The following is a 21,726-nucleotide window of genomic DNA, read 5'->3' as shown; positions in this document are numbered from 1 at the left end:
ACAAAAGAATAAAGAGCACAAGAAATGGTAAATACTGAATAAATATAAAAGATATTTTTCTGACTTTTGAGAAAAGACAGTTTACTATGAAGTAAAAATACTACACTGGCATTTTTAACATGAGACCAGTAACACAAAAGAGTGGGGGGTAAAATACACTGTTACAAGCTTCTCAAACTATACCTGAAGCACATAATACTGATTGGAGATAGACCAAGGAGAGTTAAAAAGGGCATTAGGTGCAAATTCTACCAAACATTTAAGGGAAAAAAATCATATCAATTCTAGGCATCTCTTCCAAAAACCTTAAGGGGAAAGAAGACGTCCCAACTAATCTTATGAGGCCCCGCATTACCCTAATACTAAAACTATACAAAAACAACACAAGAAAAGAGAACTACAGAATATCCCTCATGAACAAAGATCCCAAACTTAACAGAAGTTTTGATTAAGCAAAATCAAATCCAATAATATTTAAAACAATAATCATTGTGACCAAGTAAGGCATAAACATTAGAAAAACAGTCAATGAGATCCACTTTATTAATAGAAGAAAAAAAGAATTATGTTATCATTTCAGTAGATGTAAAAAAAAAAGCACTGAACATAATTCAACATTTATTCCTAATAAATCCTCTCAGCAAACTAAATCCAAAAGGAAATGTCCCATAGTTATGTTATCATAAATGGTGACAGATTTAACTAGGGGCTAGCTTTCCCTCTAAGGTCAAGGCAAAGATGTCTGCTCTCAACACTTTTTATTAAACATTTTAATGGAGGTTCTAATCAGAGAGAACAGGCAAGAAGAGAAAGGAACAGAATCAATACTAGAGAGGAAAAAAGCAAAACTACCTTAATTAACAGATGAAATGATTATATATACAGAGAATCCTGAGAAATCTACATAAAAAGCTAATAGGATTAATAAATGAAGTAAGATTGTGGCATAGTGGGTAAATATAACAAAAGTCAAATGTATTTCTATATGCTAGCAATGAACAACTGGAAATTAAAAATGTAAAGAACAGGGCGCCTGGGTGGCTCAGTAGGTTAAGCCTTTGCCTTCGACTCAGGTCATGATCTTAGGGTCCTGGGATCGAGCCCCACATCGGGCTCTCTGCTCAGCAGGGAGCCTGCTCCCTGCCCATTCTCTGCCTGCCTCTCTGCCCACTTGTGATCCCTCTCTGTCAAATAAATAAATCTCTTTTTTTTAAAGATTTTTATTTATTTATTTGAGAGAGAGAGCAAGAACGAGACAGAGAGAGAAAGAGAGAGAGCATGAGAAAGGGGAGGGTCAGAGGGAGAAGCAGACTCCCTGCCGAGCAGGGAGCCCGATGTGGGATCCGATCCTGGAACTCCAGGATCATGACCTGAGCCAAAGGCAGTCACTTAACCAACTGAGCCACCCAGGCACCCCAATAAATAAATAAATCTTTAAAAAAAAAAAAAAAGATTAGCATCAAAAGTATAAAATACTTAGAGATCAACTTAACAAAAAATGTGTAATACCTGAACTCTGAAATTTACAAAACACTTATGAAAAATTTCTTTTGATAAAAGAAATGCAGATGTATACCATGCTTACGGATTAGGAAACTAAAACCTGTTGTCAGTTTTCTTCAAACTGACCTACGGAATCAATGCAATTCCACTTAATACCAAAAAGAGTTTCTGTGGAAATTGACAAAGCATTTTCTAAACTTCATATGAAAGAACACTAGCACACCTATAACATCAAAGCAATTTTTAAAAAGAAGAACAGAATTGGAGAAAAAAATTAACTGGTTTGAAGACTTAGTATAAAACTATTATCAACTCACTGTAGCAGAGGCAAAACAGAGAGGTGTAAAGATCAATGCAACAGAATAGAGTTCAATAAATAGACCACATTACTTATGGTCAATCGATTTTTGACATCCGTGCCAAGATAAATCAAGGGAAAATTTAACCTTTTCAACAAATGGTGCTAGAACAATTGTATAGCAAAGGAGCCCCCTGGGGGGTTCTCGATCTCAAGACCATGAGATCATGACCTGAGCCAAAAACAGGAGTCGGACACTCAACTGACTAAGCCATCCAGGCACCCCAGCATTAAACAGACACTTCTTTGGACACAAAAAATATGAACCACAACAGAAAAATAGATGAAACCAAAATAGGGGAAAATGGCTCCAATGGACTTCATCAAAATTAAAAACACTTCTCTTCAAAAAACACTTGTTAAGAAAATGAATATGCAGGCCCAGACTGTAAAGAGAAATTGCAAAGCATATATAATTAAGATCTGTATGTAGAATACATTTTTTAAAATCTTACTATTAAATAAAAAAGACAAACAGTAAACAACCAGAAAAAGTGAACAAAAATTTGAACAGATACTTCACACCAAAGAAAATTCAGGAACAGCAAGTAAGCACATGAAAAGATGCTCAACATCACTAGTCATTGGGGAAACGCAAATTAAAACTACAATGGGGTATCACTATGTACCCACCAAAACAGCTAACGTTAAAGAGATTAATAATGTCAAGTATTATATAATGTCAAGATTAATAATGTCAAGTATTGTCAAGAATATGGAGCATATGGGACCCTCATAGATGACTGAAGGGAATGGAAAAAAGTACAGCCATTTTGGAAATTAGCTAGATAGTTCCTTGTAAAGTTAAACATACACTTAACCATACAATCTCACACTTCTACTCCTGGGGTGTTTACCCAAGAACAGAAACCATGTGTACACATAAAGACTTGTCCTCGAATATTCATAACAGCCAAAATGTGGAAACAATCCAAATGTCCGTCAACTGGGGAATGGATAAACATTCTATGATATTAGCCATACTATCCAGCAATAAAAAGCAATGAACTAAGAATACACTTAATAATTTGGATGAATTTCAAAAGTGAAATCAGCCAGTCACGAAAAAACCATATACATATGATTCCATTTCGAGCAAACTGCAGAAAAGGCAAAACTCTAGGGACAGAGAGCAATTCAGTAGTCATCATGATCCATGGCTGGTGGGGAATATCCTGTACATGGCTGGGATATGTTTACATAATTATATACATTTGTCAAAATTCACTGAATTGTACAAACTGGTGAATTTTATTATGTATATACCTAAATAAATATATTTTAAAATAAAACACCCTAAAACCTAAGAATGCAAATACACAAAAAACATTTCTTTTCCTCTTATTTAACAAGAGTGTTTCAGCAGATATTTGTCCCAGAACACAACATACAGCTAAATAACCCTAATTGAATACTTAGTACCAACAACACAGGAAATTAAAAGTAAACGTACTCTAAATATTTGAAATCATTCATATTATAAATTTTTTTCAAAGATACATAGTTCTCGGGGCGCCTGGGTGGCTCAGTTGGTTAAGCAGCTGCCTTCGGCTCAGGTCATGATCCCAGCGTCCTGGGATCGAGTCCCACATCGGACTCCTTGCTTGGCGGGGAGCCTGCTTCTCCCTCTGCCTCTGCCTACCACTCTGTCTGCCTGTGCTTGCTCGCTCTCTCTAACAAATAAATAAATTAAAAAAAAAAAAAAGATACATAGTTCTCAATTCCCTACCAACATTCCCTATCTTCCTAACCCCACCCTATCTTGTACTTTTTAATACAACACTGAATTGGAGAAATCAATTCGTAATTCAAAGAAACCATTGTTTGCAACTCTGAAATTACAAACCTAAACTAATTTGAGATCATCTTGTTACTTAATCAAAAAAGGTTCTAACGATACAGAAAGGACATTGCGGACGGCTGAGTTACATGCCACTGGTAAACGGTCTGTTAGTTTTAAAATATCCCAAGATGGTGCTAACTAGAAATCTCTGCCAAGCAGGAAAAACTAAAAAATTTATGCAAGGTGTCTCAAGTCTGCCAGATTCAATTTATATCTAGAACAAAGACCACGATTAGTAACCAAAGATAGAACTGTATTGTCATTTTGCTTCAATATGTAATGTGAAATGTGCTAGCAATCTGGTCCTTGCTACATCAACTTGTAGATACTGTACCTTTCCTGAGGATGGAGGAGAAGGGCTGGCACAAGGACTTGGGTAGCTACTGCTGTCCGTAGATTTCACAGAAGACTGATCCGATCGGTCATCAGTGCTTCGTTTAGGATGTAAAATCCCTCTATCTTTGTACTTCTGAGGGGGGTGCAGTGCTGGAGATGGAGATTTCGTCAATACTCTTGAGTGGGAAGGAGGAAACAAAGATCAGTGACACACAAGTTCATAATACTAAGCAGATCCCATTTCAAACCAGAGTCGCAGTGGCATTATGATATATGGAGTAATATTTGCTAAGGGAATTTCATTTAGCTTACATTTAGAGTGAAAAAACATCTGAGATATTAGGGTGCATTTATACAAACAATAGGTAAAAATGTATTTTTAAAAATCTATAGAAGTTCTTAACTTAATGTTAACAAACACTCAAAATATTATTTCCCTTACAAAGTTCCTAACCTCGGGGAGCCTGGGTGGCTTAGTCAGTTGGGCGTCTGCCTTCAGCTAGGGTCATGATCTCAAGGTCCTGGGGTTGAGCCCCCTGTCGGGCTCCTCACTCAGCAGGAGGTTTGCTTCTCCCTCTCCCTCTGCTGCCCCCCTTGCTTCTGCTCTTTCTCTCTCTCTCAAGTAAATAAATAAAATCCTAAAAAACAAATTTCTAACCTCTTTTATGATGCTATTGGAGAGGTCCTTAACATTATATAGTTATTTAAATACATCTATACTAATGGCCCTTACTAAAATATCACCCATTCTACTTCCCTTCCACTTTCACAAAATATCTTAGAGCCATGTAAAATATATTTTAAAAGCATACCAAAAAATATGATAAAGTATTAAAATACTGCTGGACTACAGTCAGGAGAGAAGACTTCTAGGACAGTACTAAATTTACAGCTAAGGTATGTGATCCTGGGCAAGTCTCTTAACTTATCTGAGCTTTCATTTACTTACATGTTAAATAAAAGGATTATACTAAACTGTAAAATTCTCCTATTCTAAAATTCTATGAATAAATGCAGCAAAGCTGGCAGTCAGGAACTTTGCAATTTTTCTAAAAGGATAGGTCTTTGTGGAACAACCAGGCCTTAAAAAAAAAAAAAAAAAAAAGACACTGAGTACTTCCTAAAGTCATGCGATACAAAGTTCACAGCACCACCTATAAAATACGCTTGCCAAAATGTTGGCTCAAATCAAGCCCTGAGAGCTAACTACCAGTTAGACGAAACACACATGGTATGCCAACAAAGAAGGCCAAGAAGAAACAGACAAATCCAGAATGTGATATACCTCACAGTACTACCAACCCACTTTCTTCAAAAAAGTCAACAAAGGGGGCACCTGGGTGGCCCAGTCAGCTCAGCATCTGCCTTTGGCTCAGGTTAGGATCCTGAGGTGTCCTGGCATAGAGCCCAGCAGCGGGCTCCTGGCTCAGCAGGGAGTCTGCTTCTCCCTGTCCCTGTGTCCCTCCCATCCCCACCCCCACTCATACTCGCTCTCTCTCGCTCTCTAATAAATAAATAAAAACTTTTAAAAACAAAAGTTATCAAAAGAACTACTCTCTCTCTCTCTCACTCTCTCTCTCTTGCTCTATCTCCAATAAATAAAATCTTCAAAAAAAAACAAAAGTTAACAGAAGAACTACTCTAGATCATAGGAACCTCAAGAAATATGACGCCCTGATGAGTCTTCCCTGGATGCTAATTCAAATAAATGTATATAGTATGACAACTAGGGAAATGATCATTTTACTGGGATTGATCATTGGATTTTGATTATGTAGAAAAATTTCCTTTTTTTTTTTTAAGCAGGCTCCACACCCAGTATGATGAGATCAAGACCTGAATCAAAATCAAGAGTCGGATGCTTAACCGGCTGAGCCACCCAGGTGCCCCCAAATTCCTCTATTTTTAAGAGATGCATATTTGAATATGGAAGGGTAAAATGACACGATGTGTGGAATTTATCTGGAAATATGTAAACCAAGTAAGAAAGCCAAGAATGAAAAAAGAAAATCTGGTTAGATACAGCAAGCGGTAAAAATCTTGGTAACTGCTAAATGTGGGATATGGAGTTCATTATGGCGGATCATTTAGTTTGCTGTGTTTAACAATACTGATAATAAACAAGTTTAAAACAAAAAAAGGATGTGTTTAATAATTCATAAACTACCATAGACTCCTACAATTATAATTACTCTTCCTTCAAGAGTAACTATCTCAGATCCAGGATTATTTCTTTCACAAATGAAATAAAGCAGGTAAAGCCTAAACACATTAACAAAAGACTATATAATGAATGCACATCTGAATCATTAACAACTTGCTAAGAAGTGTAAAAGACCTTTCGGGGGTTTTTTTCTCTCATGAATTGATGTTCAATGAATTATGTAAATTTGACCCCCCTAAAATCACATCGTTCTTACCCTGGCAACTCAGTGACCTGAAAATTAGGCAACAGAACTTAATGAGGGTAAAACCTCATTAAAATAAAAATGTATTTTCCAGTCTACCTTTTGGTTTTCAAACTGATCTTTTAATCTGAGCTCCATTCTAGCTTCTCTCTCTTATACTTGGCTTCCCTGGAAAATTTCATACAGATGGAAACAAAGCCCTCCGCAAGCCCCCCCACCTTTTCATTTAAGAAGTTCAGACACTGAATTCATTTTATCTCATTTCTCTTATAGAAAAGATGCACCTGTCCTCTGCCATCCAATTATCAAAATGACAAGCAAAAAATACACTGGTATGATTTAGGATGGAAGATGGGCAATTTTTAATACTTTAATAGTTTCTTAAACTATTTTAAAATAATTTCAATAAAATGTTTTTATTAAAATAGTAAATATAGTAAAAAAAAAAGTACTTAAGTTAAAAAAAAAAGTAAATGTATTTTACCATTGCAGAGGAAAACTCTAACTATACTTTTTCTCCAAGAAGTAGTCTCACAAAGACTGTTCATTTCTCCCTTTAAAAATAAATCTTCCGGGCGCCTGGGTGGCTCAGTGGGTTAAGCCGCTGCCTTCGGCTCAGGTCATGATCTCAGGGTCCTGGGATCAAGTCCCGCATCGGGCTCTCTGCTCAGCAGGGAGCCTGCTTCCCTCTCTCTCTGCCTGCCTCTCTGTCTACTTGTAATCTCTGTCTGTCAAATAGATAAATAAAATCTTTAAAAAATAAAAAAATAAAAAATTTAAAAAAAAATAAATAAATAAAAATAAATCTTCCTGGGGCGCCTGGGTGGCTCAGTGGGTTAAGGCCTCTGCCTTCGGATCAGGTAGTGATCCCAGGGTCCTGGGATTGAGCCCCGCATCGGGCTCTCTGCTCGGCGGGGAGCCTGCTTCTCCCTCTCTCTCTGCCTGCCTCTCTGCCTACTCGTGATCTCTGTCTGTGAAATAAATAAATAAAATCTTAAAAATAAATAAATAAATCTTCCTAAGCGTCCTCATCCTATTCCCCACCAAATCTACCAACTCCAGGCCTTATCTATTAATACTACCAAAATTCTGAAGGTAGATGAAATTCCAGATCTCACCATTCAACAGGTAAGAAAATGAAGACTGCCAGGCTACAACTTGTAAGGAAATGGAAATGCTTGATTCCAGTGTCACCGGTGAAAAACTAAATTTATAAGACAATCAATATCTGAATTATAACTAATATTACATTTTATCATTTTGATTTTCTTAATTTTATTAAATTTCTAACTTTTATTAAATAAGCATCTATTACACATTTTCCAAAAATGTGTGTGTGTATGCGAATAGATGCACACATACATATATACTTGCATTTATACACACACACACAAAACACACAGTCTCTATGAACCTAACAGGTTTTTATAGATGGGCCTCGGAATAACATTACCACATAACAGTATCTATGGAAATCTACTCCCACATTCTAAACCATTGTTCAAGGAAGCTTTCAGAAAAATCTTTTCAAAAAGTAGTTTGTGTCTAGAAGAAAATGTGCCTTTTACTCTTCTACTGCCCAGCAGAGCCTACATCAGAAACATTCAGGAACACACATGAGAAGATTTTCTTGACAAATGACTGAATTATTCCTCAAGTGTAATATCTGAAGAACTTGGAAACCAGTATGGATTACTCCCCTTTAACTGAAGTCTGACCTGATGAAGCCGTATGTTTCATTCAAATACGCAACCCTGACTAAAAGAAGACACTAACAGCCCCATCTGATCCTTAAAAAACAGTAAACATTACATAACTTTTATGTTTTCACTGTCTGTATTTTCAGCATTTTTTAACAATGAAATAGTCTTACCACACAGACTTTCTACCAATATTGCCAAAATTAGCATCACAGACAAGAATATTGTTTTTGTTATCAATTCTAGCAGGGTAAGAAATGTTTTAATGGATATAAAGAATTTAAATTTGATTCTAACAAATGTTGTTACACTACAAATATTTCTGAATCATGGCCAATGATTCATTACAACCACTATTATATAATTGAAGCACATTTTTGGATAAATAATTCAACAGAAGAGCTCTCTTATTACTAATCATCATCATATAGTAAATAAAAATATCACATCTAATTGCTAAATGCTGGAAAGAAAAAGAAGAATTTGGCTAAAGTGTAACAGATTCTGCCATTACAGTAAATCTGCTTACTTATTATATGCCTCCCCTGGATAAAAGATAAACTCTCTGAAGGAAGAGATCTTTGTTTGGTACACTGCTGTATCTCTTACACCAAGAACAATGCATATGTAACGCATCACTAAATCAATGAATGAATAATTGATCTCCTGTAGGAATACAATACAATCACCAATATTGATACTTAGGTAAGACTTGTGGGAACATTGTTCTTTTAAATGGCCACAGCCCATGCTTCTTGCTGTAGGATGTCTGGGAAAGATATTACTTGATATGTATCAATGAAAATATATAATTTTAAAATAATGGTAGCTTTTTAGCAGATGCTAAATTTGTCAATTCTTCAAATTAAACATTTGAGATTTTCCTGATAAAAAAATTTCCTTATTAAATAACTCATAGATACCAAGAGTTTAAAATCCCTCATTGTATCTTAAGACTGCTGAAAACCATGTTTTAAAGGTAAAAAACTTGGGGCACCTGGGTGGCACAGTCGGTTAAGTGCCCACCCAATTCTTGGTTTCAGTTCAGGTCGTGATCTCAGGGCCGTGAGATCGAGCTCAGCTCAGCACAGAGTCTGCTTAAGACACTCTCTCGCTCTCCCTGTGTCCCTCCCCACCTCGAATAAACACATAAATCTTTAAAAAAAAAAAAAAAGTAAAAAAACTCTTCCCATTTTATTGTAACCTTTCTATGTTTTTTCAATTATAAGTAATTTTTAAATGTTACAAAAGCTCATGATTCTTTGATAAATAATTCATTTTCCTGGGGGGAAAATGTCTCCAGTTTTAATAAAATGTTACCAATTTACCTTTCTGCAGCAGCAGACTCATCCGAAAATTCAGTATCTGCTGAAGTTTTCCTGCTGTTATTTGACCTCCAAGACGATGCCAGAGGAAGTTCTTCTGAAGACATAGGCCTTGGCCTCTGGCCTATTCCCGACGGCTGCTGTAGGCCCGCAGACTGTTCTTCCGTGCTGAGAACAGCAATGATGGCTCTTATGGTGGCCTCGTCAACCTGAGACCAGGGTTTAGATGGCGCTCTCATTCGGCGTAAAAACAAGCTGTGCCACTTCTGCCGGAGCTGCAGCAGCAAACTGGCTGCCTGGAATAGAACGGGCTCCTCAGTTCAAGACGAGCCAAGCAAGATGGCGAACCACTTGCAAGACACCCATTTACTAGTGAAGCTCTGCGACTGTTTCCAAAGGACACTGTGCACCTTGTCAGGAAGTAATGTATTTCACTCTTTTTGTTGCATGAATGAGATAACATTTCTTCTTGACCACATGTGAGGACTAGAGACACAAAGTCAAATGACACAGTCTAATGGAAGAGACGGCCAATAATGTGTGGTTAGAGTGTGATTAAAACTGGAACAGTAACAGCAGAGTAAATAAAGAAAAATACATTTCGTTTCCTTCATATTTTATTTTGGTGCCTACAGAACATCCACATGATGATCCAGAGAGCAGCTGGTCTCACAGATCCAGATTTCTCTGGAAGCTAGAAATATAGACCGACTTGGGAGTCATCCATGCATCAATGGTTACTAAACCTACATACCAAGGTAAGGTCCCTAGAGATTGTACAGAGACATGAAAAGCTCACAGTAAAGCCCAGAGTACTGGAGAATATCTAACATTTTAGGCACAAACACATATGGGCAGAATCAGTGAAAGAACCTAAGAAGGAATGACTTTTTGAGAAAGAAGAATCAGGAAAGACTAATGTCATAGTAACTTATGACAAAGAAGCTGGGACAGGTGAGGAGGAAAAATGGAGAAGGGCAGTATTACACAAGGAAGGGATGGACAACAGTGCCAAACATGAGAGAAACGGTGAACTCAAGGACAGTGGGCTGCCCTTGACAATGTGGGGGACATGCTGACCTTGACAAAGGCCGTTTCAGGGAAGGGAAGGGCTGGTGCAAATAGAAGTGGGATTCCAGAAGTGGGACTGAAGTGACGAGTGAACAGAGAGTAAAAAAGTAAACCTAGCCAGTTGTCGACTTTTGATAGCTTTGCTGACCACCCTCCCCCTTCAACAACAACAAAAAAGGAAATAGTAGGATCTCTTAAAAATTCAGATGGAGTGGGAACCTGGGCGGCTCAGTCACTGGCAGCTGCCTTTGGCTCAGGTCGTGATCCCAGGGTTCTGGGATCGAGGCCCGAGTCAGTCTCCCTGCTCAGTGGGAAGACTGCTTCTCCTCTCCTGCTGCCCTTGCTTGTGTTCCCTCTCTCTCTGTCAAATAAATAAATAAATAAAATCTTGAAGAAAAAAAAAATAGAGATGGAGCTTTTACCAGTAGCTATCTTTTGTAATTACATGTCCCAGCTAGGCACAAAGACTGAGTGAATGCAAGGATTCATTAACTCTCTAAATTGGTTAAATACTAACAGGTGACCGTTTCAAGTAGTTCAATGATGTAAGAGTCACATCACTTCAACTTGTTCTTTGTAGTAGTTTTTTAAATTGTCGATTTTTAGCTATTTGATAGATTAAAAGCGAAATAATCATGCCATATTTAGTCCCGGAGTTCAAGTCTATATCCTTCTGTGAAAATTTGCTGTAGTCAATTTTAATATGGCAAAGCAACCTTAAGCTCTATTTTAGCCAAGTGAAACATAATCTGAAATTATGTTAGAACATTCCCCTTATCTCCAAACTGTTTGGTGTGACAGAATATTGATATACAGCTTGGTGGATTTCACCACTTAATGCACATTCTTCTCCCTTCCTTCCCCCAATAAAATCTATACTGGAAAATGTGCATTTGTCTGAGGCATTACTTTGTTTGTTACCACTTAATGAATCTCAACATTTTGAGTAAATGTACCTCAGTCTGATTTTTTATGAACTTTATAACTACATTTAAAACCCTTAATTCATGGGGTGCCTGGGTGGCATCTGACTCTTGATTTCAGCTCCAACTGTGATCTCAGGAACATGAGAGCAAGCCTGCATCAGGCTCTACACTGTTGGGGTGGGGGGGCCTGCCTGAGATTGATTCTCTCCCTCTCCCCTCCTCCTACTTATATGCATGGTTTCTCTCAAATAAATAACTCTTTAAAAAAAAAAAAAACTTAAAAAAAAAACCACCTTAATTCCTATTTCTGCATGTTTGTAAGTCTGACTGCTATCATGAGGTAAAACTTTATTACTCTAGGTATTCACTGGCTAAATAAAGCATATTCTGTTCCCAAACACTTTTCTCCAGCTCTTGAAGGGTCCTGGCATCCTCTTTTTTTTTTTTTTTAAAGATTTTATTATTTATTTGACACACAGAGATCACAAGTAGGCAGAGTGGCAGGCAGGGGTTGGGGGGGAAGCAGAGAGCCTGAGGCGAGGCTCAATCCCAGGACCCTGAGATCATGACCCGAGCCAAAGGCAGAGACTTTAACCCACTGAGCCACCCAGGCACCCCGAGTCCTGGCATCCTTAAAATACTTTGAATACACAGCCTTGATCTATGGATCAAATTAGTATCTAAGTGAATGCGCTGATGTTTTATGAATCAGAGCCATATAAATGGGAATACAGCATGTATCTGGGTATTCTTATAGTTATCTTTTTAACATCTTATTCTTTCATTTTTTTCATCAATTTTGTAACTCGAAACAAACTGATTTTCTATGTTGAGCATCTGTATCAACTGCTTTGATGGCATAAGGTTACAAAATAATGTACTTTCCCTGTTATTCCCGTTCCAAAAGGAGAAAACTGTATACAAAGATAAAGGAGGACAATAATAATAGACTTGAATACCTTGAAAAAAAATAAAAACATAAAGGTGGAGATGGAATGAAGGGAAGGCTTTGTCAAGAACATTTTTGAGGAGCACCTGGGTGGCTCAGTGGTTTAAAGCCTCTGCCTTCAGCTCAGGTCATGATCCCAGGGTCCTGGGATCGAGCCCCACATCGGGCTCTCTGTTCGGCAGGGAGCCTGCTTCCCCCTCCCTCTCTGCCTGCCTCTCTGCCTACTTGTGACCCCTCTCTGTCAAATAAATAAAATCTTTAAAAAAAAAAAGAACATTTTTGATTTGAAAAAAATACATTCATCTTTCCCAATTCAGAAATATACAAAAAGAGAAAACAGAATGAACTCATATCTTTCTCTCAGAAACAGAGTTATAGGAAACAAAGGGAGTTCCTGCGGACCACCCACAGAAACACTCAAATATCACTGTGCTTAAATACGAGCCACACTGAGGCTTTCAAATCCTCTACTTGAATACACCCCTGTATGTCAGAGAATGCATACGAGCCCTGTGAAAACTGAAACACAAACTATATTCTCTAACGCTAAGGGCTCAACTGACATACCGTATGTCAATTCATACTCACTGAATGAAAGAAACTTACCACACTACTGAAGAGCAACTTACCTCAGGCTCTAGTTTGAAACTGAGCCACTCATCAAGTTTCAAAGCTGCTAAATTAGCAGTAGTTCTATCTTCCATTTCACTGTCACTACTGTCATTAGGAATACCATCCGCTGCTCAAACACATATTGAAAGCAAAAAAAATTTCACTTTTAACATTTTATAGCAAAAGAAGTCAATAAATACAGACACTCTGTATTTACATAAATCCACCTGATATACTAACAGTTTGGGTGGGGAGCTCTCCAAATCCAACAGTTCACAAATTAAGTCTCAGTATTTATAAAAAGTGGGGGAAAGGCATATTAAAGACTATAATCTCTAATAATCTCTAATCAAAATGCAGTAAATTTTAAAAAGACAAGAATGGGGTGACTGGGTTGCTCAGTCAGTTAAGTGACTGCCTTGGGCTCAGGACATCATCTCAGGGTCCTGGGATCGAGTCCCACATCAGGCTCCCTGCTTAGCGGGGAGTCTGCTTCTCCTCCTCCCTCTGTCCCTCCTCACCCCCAATTTGTGTTCTCTTTCTCTCTCTCAAACAAATAAAATCTTAAAAAAAAAAAAAAGACAAGAACTTAAAAATCAAAACACAATATTAACCGGATGGAGAAGAAAACTAAGAACATAAAGATGGAATGAAAACACTATAAATCAAGAAATGCTCATGTAAATTCATAGGTTTCAAATTTAAAAGAAGAAAAGGAGATGTAGCACCAGGGTGGCTCAGTTAAGTGGCTAACTCTTGATCTCATCTCGGGTCTTGATCTCAGATTTCTGAGTTCAGGCCCCACGGTGGGTGTAGAGATGACTTAAATACATAAATACTTTAAAAAAACAAAGATGCCAAATGTAATATACATTCATGTAAGCTTTCTAAAACAGTATATGAGGAGAAAGCTGAGAAATATAAGAACTGAAATGAAATATAAACTAAAAGGACTGAACATCAGATTAGATGAGTAGAACGGATCAGTGATCTGGAAGACAGGGTGGTAGAAACCACCCAAGCTAAACATCAAGAAGAAAAAAGAATTTTTTTTTTTTATTTATTTATTTGTCAGAGAGAGAGAGAGAGAGAGAGAGAGTGAGCACAGGCAGACAGAGTGGCAGAGGGAGAAGCAGGCTCCCTGCGGAGCAAGGAGCCCTATGTGGGACTCGATCCCAGGACGCCGGGATCATGACCTGAGCCGAAGGCAGCTGCTTAACCAACTGAGCCACCCAGGCGTCCCAGAAAAAAGAATTTTAAAAAGTTACTCAGCAAGCTACCACAGCCCAAATCCTGCAAGTTAATGACTCCTCCCTTCCACTCACCACCCATTCAATCTAGCAATTACTAGTAAGTCCAGAATCATTTTGAATCTGCTTCTCTTCCTAACAGCATCTCATACTTTAGGTCTTATACTCAAATTACACCCCCTCAGAGATATTTGTTCCAGGGTCTCTTTCTAAAGCAGGTCACCCCCCCAAGGCAGTCCTCTTTATTTCCTTCATAGTACCATGCAGATTATTTACTTTTTTTCTGTCTACCCCCCACTACCATGTAAACTCTTAAGGACCAAAACACCTTGTCTATACTGTTTTCTGTTACATCTTCAATGCCTAGCGTCCTTGACATATAGGAGTTGACCAATGAATATTTGCTAAATCACTGAATAGCAAAAAGCTGAAAACAAGCAAGTGCAAAGGAACATTTTAAATGTATTATGCCACTTTTAAGTGATAGAATATTTTGCAGCCATTAATATAAATATTTTTGAAAATTTATATTCTCCACAATGAAAATAGCAGGATATAAAATATGTATAACTTTTAAAAATCACATAATCTTCTTTTTTGGGCTACATCCTTTTTTTTTTTTTTTTAAGAGTTTTATTTATTTGAGAGAGAGAGAGAGAGACAGAGAATAAGCTGGAGAAGACGCAGAGGAAGACAAAAGCAGTCTCCCCGCCGCGCAGGGATCCCGATGCAGGACTCCATCCCAGGACCCTGGGATCATGACCTGAGCAGAAGGCAGACACTCTACCGGCTGAGCCACCCAGATGCCCCAATATTCTTAACATAATATAAAAAGTGTTTGCTTGCATAAGGGAAATGAGGTCATGGGTCACTCTTAATGATTTCCCTTAAACAATTACCTTTATGTTAAACTATTATTTAATTTCAAGTGGGAGAGAAAAGTAAACTTCCTATTAGCAAGATTAACCAAAAATGCACAAACCAGTAACAAGTTACCTTAGAAATCAATTTTAAGAACTGAGGTATACTTTAGTATTTTCTAATGTGTCTCAATATATCAAAAGAGAGCTACTCCTACATACATGTTTGGAATTTCAAATTTTATTTGGTCTAGTAAAAAAAAAAATTTTTTTTTTTCATTTCAAATAGATTTGTATTTCCTGATGATCCATTTACCTCGAAACGATGAAGGTTCCTGCAGAGCATTACTTGCCAGCCTCGCCGGTCCACAGAATACCAACACGGTGACGGGGGTCACTGCCGAACAACACCTAATGTTAGCTATTCTGTGGGCTCTGGTCATCTCATCATAAATAAGCCAATCTGTAGGCAGTGCCTGAATTGCTGCAGCCTGACCATTGGCTGGAGGAATCTACCAGAAAAAGAAATCAAAATCTTAACTGTATTTACCACCTACTTTACTGGCCATACTTTTAACCTGCAGAAAGTCCCTCAGCGCAACAGATGACAGATAACAGTTGTCAGGCAAACATTAAACAAGTCACTTCTCACGCAGCTGGAACACAAGTCCTCATTACCTAACACATGACCTCTTCCAACGCTAAAATTTCATCAAAATTTTGTTCCAATGTTTAATTATACATACATATATAGCCAATTATTTGCTTGGTCTGTGGAGCATCTTTTTATTGCTCTTCAACTATGTAAATTAGATTAGTTTCACCTCAAGGCCTAAGAGCATTAAAAATATTTTACCTTTTTATATTGAGGCTGGCTGAGAACTGAAGTGGGATGAAACCGAACTTTCTTCTCCTTCGGCCCTGTCAATACTACATTCTCTCTGTCCACGTGGACTAAATTAGGATACATGCCTGCTACCAACGCAGCTTTAACGACAGCCCAGTTCTCGGAATTTGTGTTAACATCTCGAATGTCACCGCCACCTCGTGCCCTAACAAAGCCTAGACGGAGGGGAAAAATACACACCAACACACTATTGCACAAAATATACTTTCAAACATGTGCATTTCTTACAAAAATTGTACTAACCCATGTACATTTCATGATATTCAAATTCCACAATAATTAATAAAATCTCCTCTGTAAAGTTTAAAATACAGAATCAACGTTCTAAGAAAGTTTAGGTTTGCTCAGGCTTAAGTAAAGTATGGGGGACTTAGGGACTTCTAAAGAATACACATCCTTGCTATAAAGTTCTTTATAAGATGCTATCAGAAATGTACTAAAATTTTTAAAAAAAGAAATGTACTAAAATCATAGCTGAAAATCTAAACCATTCTTCTGACTAGTATTAATAACATTTTGGTTATGACAGACATGAATTCTAGAGTGAAGACAATACGTATATTCTTGCTTGAATTTCCAAAGCCCTTCATATTTCCTAATATTTGAGACCACTCTAAAACCTTTTGGTTCACTCCTTTTATTACCTTGGCACTTTAGCTCATCCATGCATCCGGGCTCTGGTACTTTTTGACTATATTCTCAATGTACAATGCTACTCAAAAGGAAATTTAAAGAAATAATTCCAAACTGACATAACAATACTGGCATTCTCTTTAAAAAAAAAAAAAAATTAAGTGCCTTAAAGAGAGATTACTAGCTGTTTTATGTTCTAAAAATATGAAGACCACAATTGTATCAACCTACTTATATATTTAAATCCATTATAGAGCTAAGCAGCTGTTTATTAAAGTGATAAAACAGAACTACAACATCTAAATTGCTTTTTGCCAACCAATGTACTATAAATTGCTCACTGCCTATAGTATCAAAAGGTACTCATAGATTTCTCAGCTACAGCTTCTACAATATCATTTTTCTAACCAACAAACAAAAGCTGAAATCACAAAGGAGTCTACAAAGCAGTTCATATATACAAGATATACAACAATGCGAAAATGTCATAAAAATAATATCAGATGGCATCAGTTAACACTAAAAATACTATGAGGTATAAGTAAGGCGCTCTCAGTGGTCTAAGTAAGTTTTTTAGGGAAAATTTTACCTGATGCTCTAAGCTGACCAAGCAACTGAGTTCTCATGCCAATGATTATTTCCATGGTAGCTTGTGAAAGAAAATTCTTTTCACAAAAGGCTCGCTCCCACCCATCACTTCGTGCTTTCTGCCATGCCTAGGAAAATATAATTATATAACAAGATACATTCACTAAATTCCTCAGTTAGGCTGCAAAGTAACTGAAAACCTCTACACTAACTACTCGAGGTCAATTCTCCTAATTATTTGATAAAATCTAGGCCCTCATTAAAAAAAAAAAAAAAACTCAGGGGCGCCTAGATGGCTCAGTGGGTTAAAGCCTCTGCCTTCGGCTCAGGTCATGATCTCAGGGTCCTGGGATCGAGTCCCGCATCAGGCTCTCTGCTTAGCAGGGCCTCTGCTTCCTCCTCTCTCTCTGCCTGCCTCTCTGCCTACTTGTGATCTCTGTCTGTCAAATAAATAAACAAAATCTTAAAAAAAAAAAAACCCAAAACTCAAAGATACAGAGAACAGATTGGTAGTTCCCAGAGGCAGGGGAGGAGAGGAAGGTGGGGTGAAGAAGGTCAAAAGATACAAGCTTAAAGTTATAAAATATGTAAATCCTGGGGAGGTAACTTATAGCAGGGTCACCATAGTTAATAACATTACATTGTATATCTGTTGCTAAGAGTATAGATTTTTTTTAAAGATGTATTTGTTTTACAGAGAGTCCGCAGAGGGGCAGACGGAGAGACAGAGAGTCTCAGGCAAACTCCATGCTGAGTGCGGAACCCAACGCAGGGCTCGATCTCATGACCTGAGCAGAAGGGGCTGAACGCCCAACCAACTGCTCTACTCAGGTACTCCAAGAGTAGATTTTTTTTTTTTTTTTGGTAAACTTTTTTTTTAATTGAGGTATCACTGGCATTTAACATTATATTCATTTCAGGTATATGAAATAGTGATTCAGTATTTGTATATATTGTGAAATAATCACAATAAATCTAGTTAACATATCAGAGAGTAAATCTTAAAAGTTCTCATCACAATAGAAAAATATATGTGCAGTGATTGATGTTAACTAGACTTACTATGGAGATCATTTCCCAACATATACAATTATAGTATCATTATGTTTTACACCTAAAACTAATCTTATGTGTCAATGACATCTTGATTTTTAAAAATATAAATTTTAAAATTAAATGTAAGAAAAATCTAAGACTTCATGATTAAATAAAATTTATCATTAATTTATACTCAAATGTTATGAAAGCCATTCAGTTTATAAAATCCTAACAAGAATAAAGTATCCATTAACCTAAATGACCAGCTATGTAAAAACATCTGCCTTTTCAGATGTGTCTGCTAGTTTTCTTCCACTGAAGTATTGGAGGTTTTTAACTAAGCCACCATAACACCGTTTATATGTAAGGATTCTACCACTCCTGTCCTCCAAAAAAACCTTTATATCAACCTCTTCTTAATTTATCTGAGAATGGGAAGTGAGATTTCTAGAAACCACCTATATGCAGTATAAGAAAGCTCCTCTTTGAAAATGACTTTTCTTACTTTGGAATATAACTAAAAGACCAAGGCAGTACTTTATCCTCTCTGCTTTTGAAGGAGCTGGGGAAAAAGCAAAGAATGCATAGGAATTCTACATCAAATCTCCCTCTATTATCCACTAAACTAATCTACTATAACATGGGGTAGCTAATGAACTCAATAGCACAGCATTATCCATTGTTCAATTATGCTCACAAAACAGCTTGCCATTTTTTTTTAACCTATATATATAACAGAAAAATCCTGTATGCCTGGGAGAAGAGTATTTTCTGCATAAGCAAAATGAAATTTTTTTAAAAAAATATATAGTCACAGGGGCGCCTGGGTGGCTCAGTGGGTTAAAGCCTCTGCCTTCGGCTCAGGTCATGATCTCAGGGTCCTGGGATCGAGCCCCACATCGGGCTCTCTGCTCAGCAGGGAGCCTGCTTCCTACTCTCTCTCTCTGCCTGCCTCTCTGCCTACTTGTGATTTCTCTCTGTCGAATAAATAAATAAAATCTTTAAAAAAAAAAATATATATATATATATATATAGTCACAAAGGAAAAAGTATAGTCACAGCCCACATTCGAGAGAATTTAAGGATAAATAATATGTCTACCTTTCCAGGAAGTAACATCATCTTCTCCACATTATTTGAAATTCTAAAATTACGTATCACTTCCTTCCCTCAGCATCCCATTTTCCTTATCTTTCCTTTCTCATTTGTCACATTCCTCAATTTCTCACTACTCCTGTCTTGGAAAGTTTTAAGTGATATTTGGATTTTACTTTATAAAATTAAGTTCTTAGCACAGTGTTGCAAGCACATAAGAAAAAGATGTACTCTAAAAAAAAAATCAATAAGTAGATAATAAATTCAAGGTAATTTTCTTCCAATGTTTGTTCTACATACTTTGAGTAATATACATTGCTTCTTAACTAAAATTTTAGTGCATTCCCTACCCAAGATATGATTAAAAGAGAAGGAACTTGAGTATTAGAAAATGAATACAAGTAAATCAACATAAATATATGCATTCACATATTCCTATGTGGAGAAAACTGAGAAAATGAAAGAGAAAAAAGGTAGAAACTGATAATTCCAGCACATTAAGAGTAGGAAGGTATTTTTCTAAGCTAGTCATAAAATATGACTTCAGAATGAAACAAAATTAATGGAATCGTGTCTCTCTGTGAATTCATTATACTTGCCCCAGATACGTGTATAAACGGCACCATGTTCAGAAATGAAATGACAATAATAAACCATACCTGGAATGCTCGGAGAAGGGCCATGTGGTCACTGAAAGTCCCTGCAGTGAAGCGTTTCCTACACAGCATAGCTGCCCGTTTTTGAGAGGCCTGGGTTGGCAGGACAAAAGGGTCTCGATAGGCTAGCGTGCAGGCAATTGTGAGGATGGGGTCCAGACACTTCAAAACAACAGCGCACAGGACCATTTTACCAAGATGTGGCTCTACGGGCAAGTCAGCCAAATGATATCCCAGCTCGGTGAGATCCTCCCAGGCATCCATTGCATCTATTGTCTAAATAAAAGAACACAAAACAGAATCTGACACGACCAAAAACTATGCTTAATCAAATCACATACTTAAAAAGTCATCAGGAAATGAAAATGTAAATTTTCTTCTGCCACATCTTATAAAAAAAATTCTGCTTTCCATATTTTATATAAAAAAGAACTATGAACTCTACGGTTTTATTATAATTACCATGAGAGTATTATTCCAAGTACATGATTATTTAAGATAACATTTTTAAGGACAAAATTCGGTAAGATGTATCCTCACTGTGTTTAAATTTCAAGTAAAACAGGTAAAATAAAACTGTGGAGACACCAACCTTAAGCATCTGTACAGCATTTCTTACAATTAAAGCTGGTGGGGGTTCAGGAGCTTTCATAAGGAAATCGGCAATAGGACAGTTCACTGGGGCTAACAGCTTAGTATGTAAACAAAGTTCCTGTAAACAAGAACAGCAAATCATTTTGAAATGTTGAAATTTATGTTGATTTTGACTTTCAAAGAAATCATGGGGGGCCCCTGGGTGGCTCAGTCGTTAAGTGTCTGCCTTTGGCTCAAGTCAGGATCCCAGGGTCCTAGGATCGAGCCTGAGCCCTGGATCTCATGGGCTTCCTGCTCAGCATGAAGTCTGCTTCTGCTTCTCCCTCTGCCACTCCCCCTGCTCATGGTCTCTCTCTCTCTTTCAAATAAATAAAATCTTAAAAAAAGAGAAAGAAATCATGGGAAACATAGTCCCCAAACAGACTAGTAGAGTCTTCTGATTAAAATGAACAATAGAGGAGCATGTGGGTGGCTCAGTGGGTTAAATGTCTGCCTTGGGCTCAGGTCGTGATCCCAGGGTCCTGAAATCAAGCCCATCAAGCTCCCTGCTCAGCCTGCTTCTCCCTCTGTCCCTCCCACCACCACCCACTTGTGTTCCCTCTCTCAAATAAATAAATAAAATCTTTAAAAAAAAAATGAACAGTAGAGGGGCACATGGGTGACTTGGTCAGTTAAGCATCTGCCTTCCACTCTAGTCATGATGCCAGGGTCCTAGGATCGAGTCCCACATTGGGCTCCCTGCTCAGTGCAGAACCTGCTTCTCCCTCTCCCTCTGCTGCTCCCCCTGCTTCTGCTCACTCTCGCTCTGTCAAATAAACAAAATGGTTTTTTTTTAATTATTTAAATTAAAAAAAAAAAAAAAAGAACAGTGGGGGGGGGGGCACATAGGCGGCTCAGTTGGTTAAATGTCTGACTCTTGTTTTCGGCCGAGGCCCTAATCTCAGGGTCATGACATCGAGCCCAAAGTGAGGCTCTGCTCTCAGAGTGGAGTCTAGTTAGAGTTTCTCTCTCACCTCCCTCTGTCCATCCCTACCATGCCCTCTCTCTCTTTCTTGAATAAAGAAATAAAATCTT

At 37.5% G+C, this 21,726-nt stretch overlaps 1 protein-coding gene across 2 annotated transcripts in view; it reads right to left on the bottom strand.

Annotated features, from left to right (window-relative positions):
• YTHDC2 (YTH N6-methyladenosine RNA binding protein C2) overlaps nt 1-21,726 on the bottom strand; it is a 74,790-nt gene that overhangs the window by 6,112 nt on the left and 46,952 nt on the right. For both annotated transcript variants that reach the window (XR_013966843.1, XM_080803888.1), the window contains exons 19-26: nt 20,651-20,770; nt 20,062-20,334; nt 17,271-17,397; nt 15,998-16,203; nt 15,458-15,653; nt 13,049-13,158; nt 9,477-9,769; nt 4,039-4,216 (exon numbers count right to left, since the gene is read on the bottom strand). Coding sequence is in view for 1 of the 2 variants with exons in the window: in XM_080803888.1 (XP_080660014.1) it covers nt 4,039-4,216; nt 9,477-9,769; nt 13,049-13,158; nt 15,458-15,653; nt 15,998-16,203; nt 17,271-17,397; nt 20,062-20,334; nt 20,651-20,770 (1,503 nt within the window). In the remaining variant the exon portion in view is untranslated. The remainder of the gene's footprint in view (nt 1-4,038; nt 4,217-9,476; nt 9,770-13,048; nt 13,159-15,457; nt 15,654-15,997; nt 16,204-17,270; nt 17,398-20,061; nt 20,335-20,650; nt 20,771-21,726) is intronic.

This window comes from Martes martes (genome assembly GCF_963455335.1).
Source record: "Martes martes genome assembly, chromosome: 5".
NCBI lineage: Eukaryota > Metazoa > Chordata > Mammalia > Carnivora > Mustelidae > Martes > Martes martes.
The sequence above is the reverse complement of the archived record's forward strand: the minus strand, read 5'-3'. Positions and strand labels throughout refer to the sequence as shown.